Here is a 13,870-nt window from a genome sequence, read left to right as displayed (position 1 = left end):
TATCCCCTTTTTGGCACTGCCCACGCCATCATCAGGTGTCCCTTTGTTGGCCAAACCATTCCATCCTCACTTAAGCCCCATTATGCCAATTTATTTAAACCCCCCTTTACGTTCTCGTAGCCGGAGAGGAGAGAAGATGAGCAGACGGAGCTGGCCAAAGGGAAAGAGCATTAAATAACAGAAAGTTCGCGGCCCCGATTCCTCGCCTTTTCTGTAGGCCACTATTATTTAAATATACTCGTACTCGTAGTATTTTTCTTCTTTTTTTGACTTCCCTAAATGTCCGTCGCTCGGCAGGGAGGGATTGCGGTGAGGTCATTGTTCACAGCTGTTCATTCGTAGCGCCTTTTTTTACCACTTGTTTCGCGTTCTGTCTATTCCGTTTCATTCCTTTCCTGTTTCTGTCCGTATCCGCTTCCGTTGCCGCATCTGTCTCCATTTTTGGATATTTTATTTAATTTTTATCTTTTTTTATACTCTCTGCAATGGGTATTACGCTATTGACCAGATTCTTGGCACGCAGAATATGAAGCGGAACTCCGAAAGTGTACGAAAATATAGCCCTTTTTATAGCTTCCATAATGATTACTTCTTATTTTTGCAAAAATACTCCAACCAAGCATTACCTAGCAGTTTCATGAAAATCAGCTGGGAAATTTTATAGCATGGTTCTGCTTTGTTTTGTTTTAATTAAAAGTGGTGACCGCCAAGCGCTTCTCGAAGTATCCCCCACTACCGATCCACTCCGCTTGTGGGAATATAGGAGAACCTTTTCTTTCACTCCGGCCGACAGCCGAACCCCTTCTTGGGGCATGCCTGTGCATTAATGTGACTTATAATCAAGATTGGCAGCAACCGAAAGCGGGCCAGAGCGGAGTCAAGTGGAATAAAACCAAAAGTTTTTCGTCCTCCCCACTGGCGGCTGCCTTTGTTTTTCGGCCACATCAAAGGGAACAACAGACACCCACCCACCCCACGGGGCACTATTAGTGGTCGCATTTTGTTATTTTTGCTGCATTCCATTTCACCCTCCAGCCAGATGCTTCCCCGGAAACTCCATCATCCGCTTAGCCGACCCTTTGCGGCATGTCATCTCTTCGAATCGGTGGTAAGGAGGCTGATTGCTGATATTTATCCCCACATCGGATGTATCATAGACAATCGCGAAAGAGAGATAACAATTTTCAGGAAATGTCGTTACATTTCCCTTTTTTTTAGTGTTGAGTGCTGTCCGTTTTTGTGTGAAAATGCGAAAAGCAAACGTACATTTGCAAACAAAGTATTAAAAAGGTTAAAAATTCTGCCAATTGAGTGTAATTTGTAATTCATCGTGAACATTGTTCTCTTCTGCAGCGTCACCCAAATTAGGAATGCAGGGATTCTTCTTCGGTCGACGGTAGCAATTTGATGTGATGCAACGATCCAGAAGACCAAGCAATCACTAGGAGTGGATCTTCAGGCGAGTCGTCTTCGCCAAAAGCTACGCATTCTGCAAATATATTTTCATCTCTTTCTGCACGCCCATCGATGGTGGAATAATAGCATAGCAACGGAATAATCTTCGGTGGCAAGTTCTCACACGGTACCAGCTTGTAGAGCTTTACAAAGTTTTTCTTCTTGAATTTTATCACCAGTAAGTTGTTCTGGGGGCTGACAATAAACTGCTCGGGGTGAGCTTCCAGATCTGAAAGGACACATTGAATCCAGAGGCCATCTTCTTTTTTGCAAGTCAGGGCGTACAGCTTGGAGTCTCGCTCATGGGCAAACAGCAGATACTGACAATCGCCAATGGTTGCCCAGGCTGCAGCATGAATTGTGGCCTTCATCAGGAGAAGGTCCCGCTTCACGTCCTTGCGATTCAAGTCTTGATTCCCGCTTTGATTCATCTGACAGATGCTTGCCCGAGAATTGTTGTCTGCACAGAGCAGCAACTGGAAGTCAGGGCTAAAAAGCAGCTGGTGGTAGCATGTGAGAAGGCCGCCGGGTCCAGGGACGAAGCGTACGAAATTCTTCTTGTCCATATCCCAGATTACGATATGGTGGGTACTAACTGCCGCACTCACCAGGTGCGCTCCATTCTTGCTCCAAGTCAAGGACGTCACGTATTTGTGTCCCGTGGCACTCAGCAATCTCATTTGGTCGCTGTTTTTTTCCCAAATGCATAGCCCTTCCGCGCATCCTACAGCCAACATGACGGTCCCGCTGGGCCGGAAGGCAGCACAAGTGATGTGCTCTTGCCACGAGTCCTGCAACTCGAAAGGCACGCTCTGGTCAAGGCCATCGTAAACCAGTACAATGTCCCCGACGGTGATCAGAGCGACTTGCATATTGCCGGTCGGCGACGCGTGGCACACGACGAATCGGAAGCGTGTCGCCTTCCAGATGGGTGTTTGGTGATAGATGGCCAATGTTAGAGTACGGTCCTTGAGGTTGGCTTTGGCCCCAAGGAGATAGCGCACCCACAGATCGTAGTACTCGTAAAACTCCTCCTCATTGTCAGCACCCTCGCTGGCGCTCCCATCCAGATGAGAAACCGCATAAATATCCGAAACATTCGACATTTTTCTTAATTTTCCTTTTTTTAAGTCAAAAGTTGTACTTGCACTTTGTGAATGTATTGCAGAAATATGTCATGTGGCTATCGGTAAACGGAATATGGAATGGAATTTGGGATGGCAAAATGTTTTCAATAATATATTGGGAGCGGAACACAATAGTGTTGTTGAATAATCATCGTTCAATTTACCAAATTTTATTCTGGAACTAAGTCGTTCTTAGTTGGTTATTTTTTGTTAATAGTTCGTTTATGTTATTCGTAATTTCTATCAGAATTCGATTTATTTATTGTATTTATTAAAATCATTTGATTTGCCGTACCAGCAAGAAACATCGAACTAATAAGGTAAAAATATCGATTAAGCTGAACTTATTCAGCCCGTTCATTATAGTCAATAGTTTTTTTGATCGTTCGTTCATGATGGACCCAACAATAGAGTGAAATAGTATTAAAATGGAAATTGCTGTCATTTATTCTAAATTAATTAAATGTTTTCAGTAGTAATATTTTCTAAAGCTTAGAACAATTTTCGATTATAAAATTTCATGTATGCACTGTATCGCTAGCGACAGTGTTGCCAGGTGCACGGTGCACACACAACGGTTACACTGCTAATTCAGCAGTGTCATTGTTTTGCTTATAAATTAATTATATTATTCTCGTATGACCTAGCAAGTTTGTCAGTTAACAAAGTCCAATGGCATCCGCCAGTTAGCGAGAATAAAAGCAAGCAATATATCTGCATTTGCGCGATGAAAGAACTATAAATATTGGATAAATCCATACTTGCGGTAAAGAATGGATCGCCATGGAATCAACATGTTTCTTATCTCCATGTACATACATATGTACATACATGTTCATGTTGGCCCACACCGTCAGCTCCATGAGTCTGCAACATGGCGAACACAAATATAATCAATCGCAACTTGTGTCTTTTGATCGCACAAAAGCTTTCTTTCCAAGCTTCTCTCATAGCTCAGGCTCTCTGAGAGAAGAAACTGAGAGAGCACACCCTGATTAAAGATCCAAAATAAGAGATCACTGATGGAACTTAAGGGGGGCTTAAGAGACAATGTTTAATCAGCATGGAACATCAGCTACTCGAATTACTGCTATCAACAGCTCTTAATAAAGAGATGAATAGTGGGAGCTGTGGCGTTATACTTTTAGGGCGGAGGTGACTCCCCCCTGTAAGGCGAGGCTCTTGCTTGTGGTGGTTCCAGCTGGGCGTATATCTATCCGCGGGCGACAGAGACAGTTAGATGTTAGGGCGCTGGCAGCTTTCTGCAAACCGGGAACACTGGCACCTTATAAGCTAGATCAGGAGAGCGCCGTCAATCAGTTTTCCCCAGTTTTCATCAGTGTCAGCCTGCGTATAACAAAAGTGAATAGTAGCAGCAGAAGGGGGCGAGAAATAAAAAAATAGGCCAAAATTTGTTTCCAAAATTTTGCTAAGATTCTTTACAATTAAAGTTAACTGGGGAAAAAGAATAAAGTCTTGGTAAGCTTTCACAAGAACCTGATAAGAAAGTAAGCCCCGTTGAGGCAAATCGAATATCTGATTCGGCAGAATCTTCAAAACTTTTGTCATCGGGGGATGGTAAGCACTTGCTTCAAAGATAATATCGTCTGAAGTAAGGCCAAAATCCACAGAAGTCAACACACTCAGCTTTAATTTCTTAAAAATCAACTAAATATATAAGCAAAAGCCAAAAAGGAAAAAGAATGCCTTGGTTCAAAAAGTTTTGTCTTTAGTTTGCGAGTATTGCAGTTAGTTCATTGTTTCCGCATCGTTCACAAATACAATTTAGCAGTACTAAGCTGGGACGGTTTTTTCCTATCGCAAAGATTGGCCAAAATTAATTTCAACAGTTCCCAGAAAAAAGGCAGGAGAGCAGGCAGACCAATTCAGGGGAAGAGCTGTTTACGCAAACAGACATGCCGATATCCGAGTAACAGAAAGCCCCGCCCAGGGAAAGTAGACTCAAGACCGACTCGGATTCCAAAACGAAGTAAACACAAAAATAAACAGAAATCAGAATCAGAAAGAAAGGCGATCTTAGGGGCCGAGGCATTGGATGGAATTCATTTGATGTGGATCTCATCCACAGCTTCAAGATCGCAGAAGGGACGGCGTATATCAAAGGGGGAGTGTACGATTTCCGGCCATAGAAACAGAGGGACGAAAGGAATGTAGACTCACAGACAGAACAAATAGAACAGAACACTCGATGCTGGTAATAATGCCGAATACATTCCTTCTCTGGGTTGCAGCCTCAGCTCAGAGAAGATACATATATACGAGTATGCCGTCTGAAGGGGTTTCGTCAAGACAAAAATGCGAACTCAGGGCCTCAGGGGATTTCACTCGTAAATCGTATTCCCAAATAGATCGATCGAAAGTTTGTTAGTTGCTTTCTTCTGTACTGAAATACTTTTGCTTTTCACCTTGTAATAGCTCCAATGGAGGTGGATACCATTTGCAGTGGAAGTAACTGTGATAGCGACAGAGGAATTTCTCCAGGTGCCCCGCTTCCACCGGTTGCCGCAGGCGACGGAGAGGACCTTCGTCCGGCTGGCACTGGGAATCGCAGATGCGCCAGTAGCACGTTGAGCGTCACCTGTAAACGTGCAAAGAAACAAAATATGTCGTCTCCGACCGCCTCACAATCCCTCCATGAAGAGGGAATGGATAACGAAAACGAGGAGGATTCTGAATACGCGGGCGAGGTGACCTCAAATCCAGTGAACATTTTGGACTTGTACGAAGAGTCTGACTCTGTCCTTGCTTCGGACATAGACTTGGAGTCGGAACCAGAGGAGGTGTTCGAGGACTTGTGCGCGGAACCAAAGGAGGAACTCATTGATTTAAACGGGGACGATGACGCAGATGACGAGGACGAACCAGAACCAGCACCAGCACTTGCTCCCAGACCAATTAGATCAGATCTAAACTTAAATAACAAGGTCCACCAGCGGGAGCTTGAAGCCCTAACAGCCCTGGATTCCTACGAAAACTTACACAAAGACGAGACCGTTGGATTGAAGGACTTTGAGATACTTTGCGTTTTGGGTTTTGGGTCGTATGGAAGTGTGTACCTAGTGCGCAAATTGATGGGTACCGACATGGGCGCTCTCTACGCCATGAAGGCGATCAAAAAGATAAAAGTTTTGCAAAAACGGCAACACGCCGAACACACAAAAATGGAGCGCATTGTGCTGCAGGCTGTCCAGCGAAGCCGCTTTCTCTCCCAAGTACACTATGCATTCCAATCGCTCTCTAAGCTTTATGTGGTAATAGATTTTATCCGTGGCGGCGACCTTTTCAGCCACGCTTCCGAGATTTCGGACATGGGGGAGAGTGCCGTTCGCTTTTACATTGCCGAGATGGTGCTGGCTCTGGAGGAGCTGCACAAGCTGGGCATCGTTTATCGCGATCTTAAACTCGAAAATATTCTGTTGGATGCAGATGGACACATTGTTCTCGCCGATTTCGGACTGGCGACGCTTCTGTCCGAAGAGAAGCAGTATCGCACCCACAGTTTCTGCGGAACCTTGGAGTACATGGCCCCTGAGGTCCTTCGTGGTGAGCCGACAGGCTACGGCATGGCCGTAGACTGGTGGTCCGTGGGTGTACTAACTTATGAACTGCTCAGTAAAGGAAAAGGACCTTTTGAGAGCCCGGCGGACATCCTGGACGCGGCGCAGATCGTCGAACGCATACGCAGTGATGGGGAGATGGTATTCTCGTCGGTCAGCCCTTCTGGCCGGGATTTTGTGCTGTGTATGTTGGAGATTAACGAAAAGCGCCGCTTGGGCGGGAACGATCGGGAGGCCAATAAGATCAAGGAACATCCATGGTTCAACCATATCAACTGGCAGTTACTGTTGGCCAAAACGTACCCGACTCCATGCAAGCCCCCCCTCAGCGGCGAGGAAGACGTGCAGAACTTTAGCGTCGAGTTCACGGATATGCCGGCTGTTGATGAAGAATCTGAGGAAATTCCTGATACCATCAAGGTCTTCCGTGGTTACACCTACGTTGCTCCGCAGCACTTGGATGAGATTCGCAGAGCCAAACAGGTCCACATCGAGTACTGCCACCCGGAAGTAAACGAAATACCAACGAGGCCCGACGGCTTCTCTTTGGGGCCTCGCATCCGGAGGGGATCATTCAGCTCCTGCCACATCACCATGGCCCACTACGCCCACGCCCAAGGCCGCATCGTGGCCAAGGTCGTGCCGCTGTCCAAGTTCCGGCTTTCCGAGGTGGATGCCCTGGCCTCCTGTGCCACCAAGACAAACCCATCGGATCATCGATGCCATCCAAACATTCTTACCTACTATAAAACGATCCGCGACAGGACCGACGTCTGGATTCTTACGGAGTATATACGTGGTGAGGAGCTAAGCGAGCGCTATCGTTTGAGAAACCTTGATGAGAAGACCTGCCGCCAAATTTTCCGTCAGATCGTGTTGGCCGTGCGCCACGTCCACTCCAAGCATTTCATACACGGCGACATCAAGCCCGAGAACATATTGTTCACAGATACCAATTCCCAGGACCTGACCATCAAGCTGATTGACTTTGGAAATGCATGGTGAGTCCTCATATCCATACCATAGCCGTGTCTCAATGCCTCTCATTTTTTATGTTTCTTCTTATATAATCGAGTTTTCTTTGTGTACAGCTACAACAGCAGCTCCAAAAACTGGAAGGACATACCACGGTACACTCTCGACTATGCTGCTCCCGAGCTTCTCGCCGATTCGCGGTTCGTGTCGTACTCACCCGGCGTCGACATATATGGCCTTGGGGCCACTCTCTACACAATTGTAGTGGGTCATCCCCCCTATCGCCAGGACGAGTACGACATGAACATGGGCCACGAGAGACTGGACAGTCTTCGAAAAACTATCCAAGCCGAATCTTTCAATAAGCTCTCTAGGCGTTGGAAATACGCCAGCAGACCCTTCAGACGTCTGGTCGTTAGGTGCCTTAATCGGGATCCAGCCAAGCGTCCGAACGTGGACCAAATTTTGAAATCCGAATGGATGCGATGCTGCAAATACCAGCTAACACAACATAGCCGTAACAGATCCTCCAAAAAGAAAACGAATCGGTGGGAAGAATCCTGTCGAAACCATCATTAATCATTAAAAACTAAATCAATTGAAATTTAAGTTAATACATCTATACAAAAATGCATTGCATTTGCTGAATTTTGCTTCCTTTCGATAATATTTTATAAAGTACGATAAGACCAACAGCCGATCTTTTAGGGGATTATAATCTTATAATCCCCGCCCAGGGCTGACAGAAACATATGTTGAAAAAACAAAACTCCAAATAATGAATCAAAAATATAAAAACCACTGAGAAACATAATAAATAATCAAACAAACACAAAATTTATAAGTTTCTATTTCAAATGAAAATAGAAGGGAACTTGCGTGAAAAAAGGGAGGCCCCCAGATTGATGGGCCGGTCCTGAACAGGTCGGAAGAATGCAAAAACGACTACATTGCTTGGGCATGAGTCAGCACATTGATGCCGTTATTTGTTTGTATTGTGTGTATTCACAGTGGGGAAAAGAGGTGGCAAAAGTCAAAAATACTTTATGATAGCTTTGAATAATATAAGTGTACACATCTAATTGAGAATATTCTAGAGCTTTACTCATATTGAGCGGGTAACGACATATCTCCTGACATACATTTTTCAGCAGGAGATACATACATATGTCGTTCGGAGATATATCGCTATGCCATATTGAGTGCAAGCTATGCCCACTGTTCGCTGCTGCGCTATCCGGAACATTTTCGCTGACGAGCAGACGAAGCAGTCGGGCAGCAGCGCTGTCTCCAGCTCGCTACGCTTGTCGCTGACGAACAGACGTTGTTTATTTTTTGGTATTATCTGATTTGATAATACGAGAAATGTACATAGGACTGCATCAGGTTTTAGCACAATGAATGAATTCATATGTACATATGTAATATAGTACCTTTTATGCCATTTAGCGTTGTAACTCATGTATAACACATATACATACATATGTATAGTATAATATTAAACAAACTGTGTTCCAAGTTGGTTCCATTTAAACATCAAGATTGCTTGTTGGGACTTAAAATTGGTAGATAATGGCCAACAAGTTCGTCTGCACTTGATTCATTTTAATGTTGCCTGATTTTGTGGGCCAAGTTTATGACGAAGTGGTGGATGGTCGATGTGGGAGTGCAATAAAGGGTTAGAAGGGGCTGGCGCGTTTTGTTTTCTAATTTAAATTTATGTTTATAATTTATGGCCCAGACCCATGAACAAGGAGCCCATCCCCTGGTTATAATTCTAAATTTCAGGTTTCTGTTCTTTGAGGCTATTCATTTTTGAGCATATTTCGCGGCCACGGATTCCATTCGCAGTCTTGAATTAGTTTACAGTTCTTCGAGAGGGCTAGGGCTAAGGCAGTGAAGGGCTATGGCAGGTAATTACTCTTTCGAGTAATTGGATGCATGGAATTGGATTCCACAGCAGCAAAAGAGTAATGTGGGTAAATATTGACAGATTGGCAAGTTGCGTCGAACCGTGGATACAATGCGATAGGTATATTTAAAAAAAAAAGTCTAAAAGTTCGATGCAATTTCCACGGAGCACCGACCCATAAGCGACATACTCTTGCTACTTCAGACTTCAAGTCTCTCTTTTAATTATAAAATAATATTTATAATTATATCTAATTATTAATACTTATTTTTTAAGGTTTGTATTAATACCAACTGCGGCTGATATTTTTATATGTCTTGGGTGGGAGGCTGCTGTTGGCGCTCAAGGAGGCGTGGGGGTCCTCTCTCCACATTCATGGCCACCAGGCCGTGCTTCTTCGTGTTGTTGCTGTTTCTGATTGCGTTTCATGTTACTGTTGTAATCCTCCAAAATTCGGTTAATGTTTTAGCGATTTTTGAACTCTGTTGTGGTTTTTCTTCTTGTACGTAAGATGCCGTGTTTATGTTGTCCCTAGACTCACCATCAACTGAAGCATCTGGGGGTGATCCCCCAACGGGGGATCCATCTCTGTATGTGTATGAGTACACGTATTTGTATCTGTATCTCTGTTTCTGTATTTGAGTATCTGTGTGGCATCAAATATTTATAGACGTGCCAGGGGAAGCCGCCAAGCAATCGCTTCATATTCAATATTCAGTTGTTACGCGTGGAAAGTGCAGCAAATAGCCAATTCGCCATTCCAATAAGCCAAAACCAAATGAGCAGAAGCCAAACGATGGGCCCAGTCCTCTACTCTTCTTCTCCAGAACCCAACTGGGCCAAGAGCTACGAGGCATGCGGACTGGTGGTAAAGCTGTGGTTATGAGATGCGAGATCCTGCAACAGTTTCCGACGCCTTTTTCCCGGGCAGCACAAAAAAATCCAAGCGTTGCGGCTGCCTGAGCTGTCCCATGCAACACCGTTTCGATACCGTATATCGAAAACAAAAATAATGTGATCTGTGCCTAATTGAAGATTCAAGAGAAATTACTAGCACATTTCCTAAAATCGGTTTTAGAATGAATCAGGTAGGCCAAAAAGTTTTTGTTTATATTTCGGAAGTACATTGATTGAATCGGGCTCGGAGAAAAAAGGAGGCGACGAATTGGCAGTCTAGCTAGACACAAAGAATAAACAATAAGTACAAGCAGAAACGGAGACTACAGAATTATTATTTTTCGTGTGAATTTTTGTGTGAAATATTTTACAACAATGTCTGAACGCCAGAACAATTTCTTCAAGGCAAAATTGGCTGACCAGGCCGATCGACACACAGACATGCCTGAGGCCATGAAGAGCACCGTTTTGATAGGCGAAGTGCTAACTGTGGAGGAGCGCAACATGTTCTCGGCTGCATACAAGAATCATATTGGGAAGGTGCGTTCTTCGTGGCGCGTCCTTAATTCGATCGAATGGAAGGAGACGGGCGTCGTTAGCGTGGAGCATCTGGGGGTGATCCCCCAACGGCGCGGACTTCAAGCAGGCGTCGAAGCAGTCGCTGTGCTCTTAAAATGGAGCCGGGGAATTGGCAAAGGAATTAATGTTAATGTTTCAGCGATTTTTGAACACTGTTGTGGTTTTTCTTCTTGTACGTATGATGCCGTGTTTTTGTTATCCCTAGACTCACCATCAACTGCATTGGTATCACCTTTTTAGTATAATTAAATTTGAAAAAATTCAAATGGCTTACCTTCTATTTGCATAGCGGTCGATACGCGTCCGTTATGTGACTTTGTCACATAATTTTTTTTTGTTGCTTACAAAGAATTGAGTCCGAAAGTGTAGTGTTCAAGAACCGTGTGCAGGACTACTTAGATTAATATTTATCCATTTCATCCAGGTCTCCCTCCTGGTTCTGGTTCTCAGGCTCAACACCATCTGCGGTGTCTTCTTGTGCCGTTATATTTGAAATCGTTAATTAAAATATTAACCAAAATGAAGGCAGTGGCTTACCTTCTTGCTGCAAGGCAGACGTCCAGAGTGTGGAGTCTCTGTAGCTTTCTTCGTTCAGCTTATCCAGTTCTGCAATGGCATCATCCAAAGCGGGCTTTGCCAAGTCGACGGCCTTCTCGATAAATCGCATAGTCTCGTAGTAGCAAACCGATAAGTTCAGTGCCACACCCAAGCGAATAGGGTGTGTTAGAGCCAATTCCTTTCCCAATTCCCCGGCTCCATTGTAAGAGCACAGCGACTGCTCAGACGCCTGCTTGAAGTCCGCGCCGTTGGGGGATCACCCCCAGATGCTCCACGCTAACGACGCCCGTCTCCTTCCTTTCGATCGAGTTAAGGACGCGCCACGAAGAACGCACCTTCCCAATACGATTCTTGTATGAAGCCGAGAACATGTTGCGCTCCTCCACAGTTAGCACTTCGCCCATCAAAACGGTGCTCTTCATGGCCTCAGTCATGTCTGTGTGTCGATCGGCCTGGTCAGCCAATTTTGCCTTGAAGAAATTGTTCTGGCGTTCAGACATTGGTAAAATATTTCACACAAAAATTCACACGAAAAATAATAATTCTGTAGTCTCCGTTTCTGCTTGTACTTATTGTTTATTCTTTGTGTCTAGCTAGACTGCCAATTCGTCGCCTCCTTTTTTTTCCGAGCCCGATTCAATCAATGTACTTCCGAAATATAAACAAAAACTTTTTGGCCTACCTGATTCATTCTAAAACCGATTTTAGGAAATGTGCTAGTAATTTTTCTTGAATCTTCAATTAGGCCTTACGAATTCCCCGTACACTTTCCCCAATGACTGACTTATCCAGCCCAAAACTATTCAATATTTTGACGACCTTTTCCATCATGGAATGTCTCCGATGATTCTGTGAATGCTGATGCTGATGCTGAAGCAGAAACAGCTGATGGGACCACGACCACACAAGGGTCTTAAAAGAAGGCCAGGCCCGGAAACGTTGCGGATAGCGGATAGTTGGCCACAACGATATCGGCATGTGTACTCCGTCCGGACACCTCTCCTGTTCTACTACGCTCCTGCTGACGAAATAAGAGGAGTGGAAACCAGAGGAGGCAAACATTTCATTTATTATTAAAATCACTTTCGTTGCAATGAGGATTCCAAATGTCCCATCGTTTCGTTTCTTTTTATTGGTGTGCGTATGTATGTGTGTATGTTTACTCTCTGTCTCCCTCTCCCTCTTCCTTTCTGTCTCTATCTCTGTCTCCATCGGCGTTCGTATGCTCCAACAATGTCCGAAATCCTGACTAGAATTGTCTTGAACTAGCCAAGTCTATGTGTAATGGTCCTACTGTCCCACAAATACGTGTCTTCACCCCTCAATATTGCGAGTATCTCAAGAAGCGTCTCCACTCGTCATCATTCTCCCCCTGTGCTCTTGTTCCCGCTGAATGTATCTCCATCTGTCTGTCTTTGGTAATGTCTCAGCTTCTGCTGATGCTGCTTACCATACTCCCGCCACGGCCTGCTTCGCCCATGGACGCGCTTGAGTGCCTCGTGTTCGTCAACATCGTTCGACGGAGCTGGCTCCGGGTGTGTGCTCGTCTGTGAGAGTGTCCTCCCCACCTGCCCAACGTGGAGCATATTCCATGGATTTAACTCAAGTGTGCTTTGGAGATTTTCTAGTCACTTTAAAACGCTATGCACCACAGGCAGGCTGCCGGGACTCACTGTGCCTGCCCTTTGTGTTGCTTGCTGATGCCCTTACAGAGGGCTATTGTGACGCAAATAAGCATAAAGAATAAAGGAAACATGTACATACATGCGCATATATTCATGATCAAAATGCCCGAGATAGATGTGTCGATATCCCTCGACCTAAAACGTTTATTTTGACAGTAGGCTTTACACTTATAAAACTTAATAAGCCCTATAATTGGTGCCAAAAACCACGAAAAAAAACAGATGTGGATTCATTTTTTTCAATTAGTCCTTGAGTTGTGCTGCGGGAAGTGTCCTATTCAGATCCCTCTGAAGATAATTATCAATTATAATTTCCGGCACAGAAACAATGGATCTGCAAGGGCATACCCAGCGTCGGCACAGAATTCCGCCTTCCTTTCATGTTTTTGTATGTTTGGGCTGCGCAAAATGTCAACGAAAGTGCAAATAAAATGTAATGGTGAAATCATTGCAAAAGTTACGAATACAGACGTGGAGCACACTCCACACTCCACTCTCTGCTCCGCATGACTACAGGTGTATCTGTGTGTGCACGAGAATAAGTTGCCATACGCATAGGTTAGCATAGGTGTATCTGTGTGTGGACTTAATGTGCTTGTCATTTGGTTTGTCGCACCCACGTGAATTTGTTTTTATTCCAACATTGCATTTTATGAGTCGGTCGGCATTTTTGGCAAACGCCTTTTCGTCAACCTTTCACATTCCCAACAACCCTCTCGACTCTCCACTTTTCGGCCACATTTAATGATCCCGTGGCAGGCAACCGTTTTCCATTCTCGAAGATATCTCGTTAGGGGAATGGTTGTCTAAGCAAAACATACCTGTGCTTTGGAATCTTTATGGGCCAAAAAATCTTCGAAAGTTTACAGATTGTCATAGGGCCCATACGATGAGTTGCAGACTAGCAAGTATATGCATATCTATTTTGATCTTAGCTTAGAGTTCGATAGAGATAAGGTGCACAATATGTAGTTTGTTTAGCTCATGTCTGCCAAAATTTCCGACTGTCAAGAGCACAAAGAAAATGAAATAAAATATTTCTGAGTAGCTTTTCTCTTGTGGTCGAAAAGGCATAACATGCCTTTGTAGTCCCAAAATGGGCTT

At 44.5% G+C, this 13,870-nt stretch overlaps 4 protein-coding genes across 5 annotated transcripts; 2 read left to right on the top strand and 2 right to left on the bottom strand.

Moving 5' to 3' along the window:
* Window positions 1-1,364: 1,364 nt before the first annotated feature.
* On the bottom strand, window positions 1,365-2,561 carry LOC111070223 (aladin-like). Its single transcript, XM_022360613.2, has one exon. It carries the CDS (start codon window positions 2,559-2,561, stop codon window positions 1,365-1,367), a length of 1,197 nt encoding a protein of 398 aa, XP_022216305.2.
* A 1,410-nt stretch (window positions 2,562-3,971) lies between these two features.
* On the top strand, window positions 3,972-7,928 carry LOC111070075 (chromosomal serine/threonine-protein kinase JIL-1-like). 2 transcript variants are annotated; one of them, XM_022360378.2, is made up of 3 exons: window positions 3,972-4,061; window positions 5,019-7,161; window positions 7,252-7,928. In XM_022360378.2, exons 2-3 carry the CDS (start codon window positions 5,024-5,026, stop codon window positions 7,712-7,714), a joined length of 2,601 nt encoding a protein of 866 aa, XP_022216070.2. In that variant the 5' UTR covers window positions 3,972-4,061; window positions 5,019-5,023; the 3' UTR covers window positions 7,715-7,928. The 2 variants fall into 2 exon arrangements, with proteins under 2 accessions (XP_022216070.2, XP_022216069.2); XM_022360377.2 differs by lacking the exon at window positions 3,972-4,061 and having other exon boundaries at window positions 4,951-7,161.
* A 2,239-nt stretch (window positions 7,929-10,167) lies between these two features.
* Window positions 10,168-10,783, top strand: LOC121404638 (14-3-3 protein epsilon-like). The gene has a single exon (XM_041594462.1). The coding sequence runs from the start codon at window positions 10,320-10,322 to the stop codon at window positions 10,761-10,763; it is 444 nt and encodes a 147-aa protein (XP_041450396.1). The 5' UTR covers window positions 10,168-10,319; the 3' UTR covers window positions 10,764-10,783.
* LOC111070081 (14-3-3 protein epsilon-like) lies at window positions 10,284-11,581 on the bottom strand. The gene is made up of 4 exons (XM_041594436.1): window positions 11,363-11,581; window positions 11,061-11,310; window positions 10,798-10,997; window positions 10,284-10,740 (listed from the first exon to the last, which is right to left on the bottom strand). Exons 1-3 carry the CDS (start codon window positions 11,579-11,581, stop codon window positions 10,924-10,926), a joined length of 543 nt encoding a protein of 180 aa, XP_041450370.1. The 3' UTR covers window positions 10,284-10,740; window positions 10,798-10,923.
* Window positions 11,582-13,870: the final 2,289 nt, after the last annotated feature.

Source organism: Drosophila obscura, unplaced genomic scaffold, assembly GCF_018151105.1.
Source record: "Drosophila obscura isolate BZ-5 IFL unplaced genomic scaffold, ASM1815110v1 contig_28, whole genome shotgun sequence".
NCBI lineage: Eukaryota > Metazoa > Arthropoda > Insecta > Diptera > Drosophilidae > Drosophila > Drosophila obscura.
The sequence above is the reverse complement of the archived record's forward strand: the minus strand, read 5'-3'. Positions and strand labels throughout refer to the sequence as shown.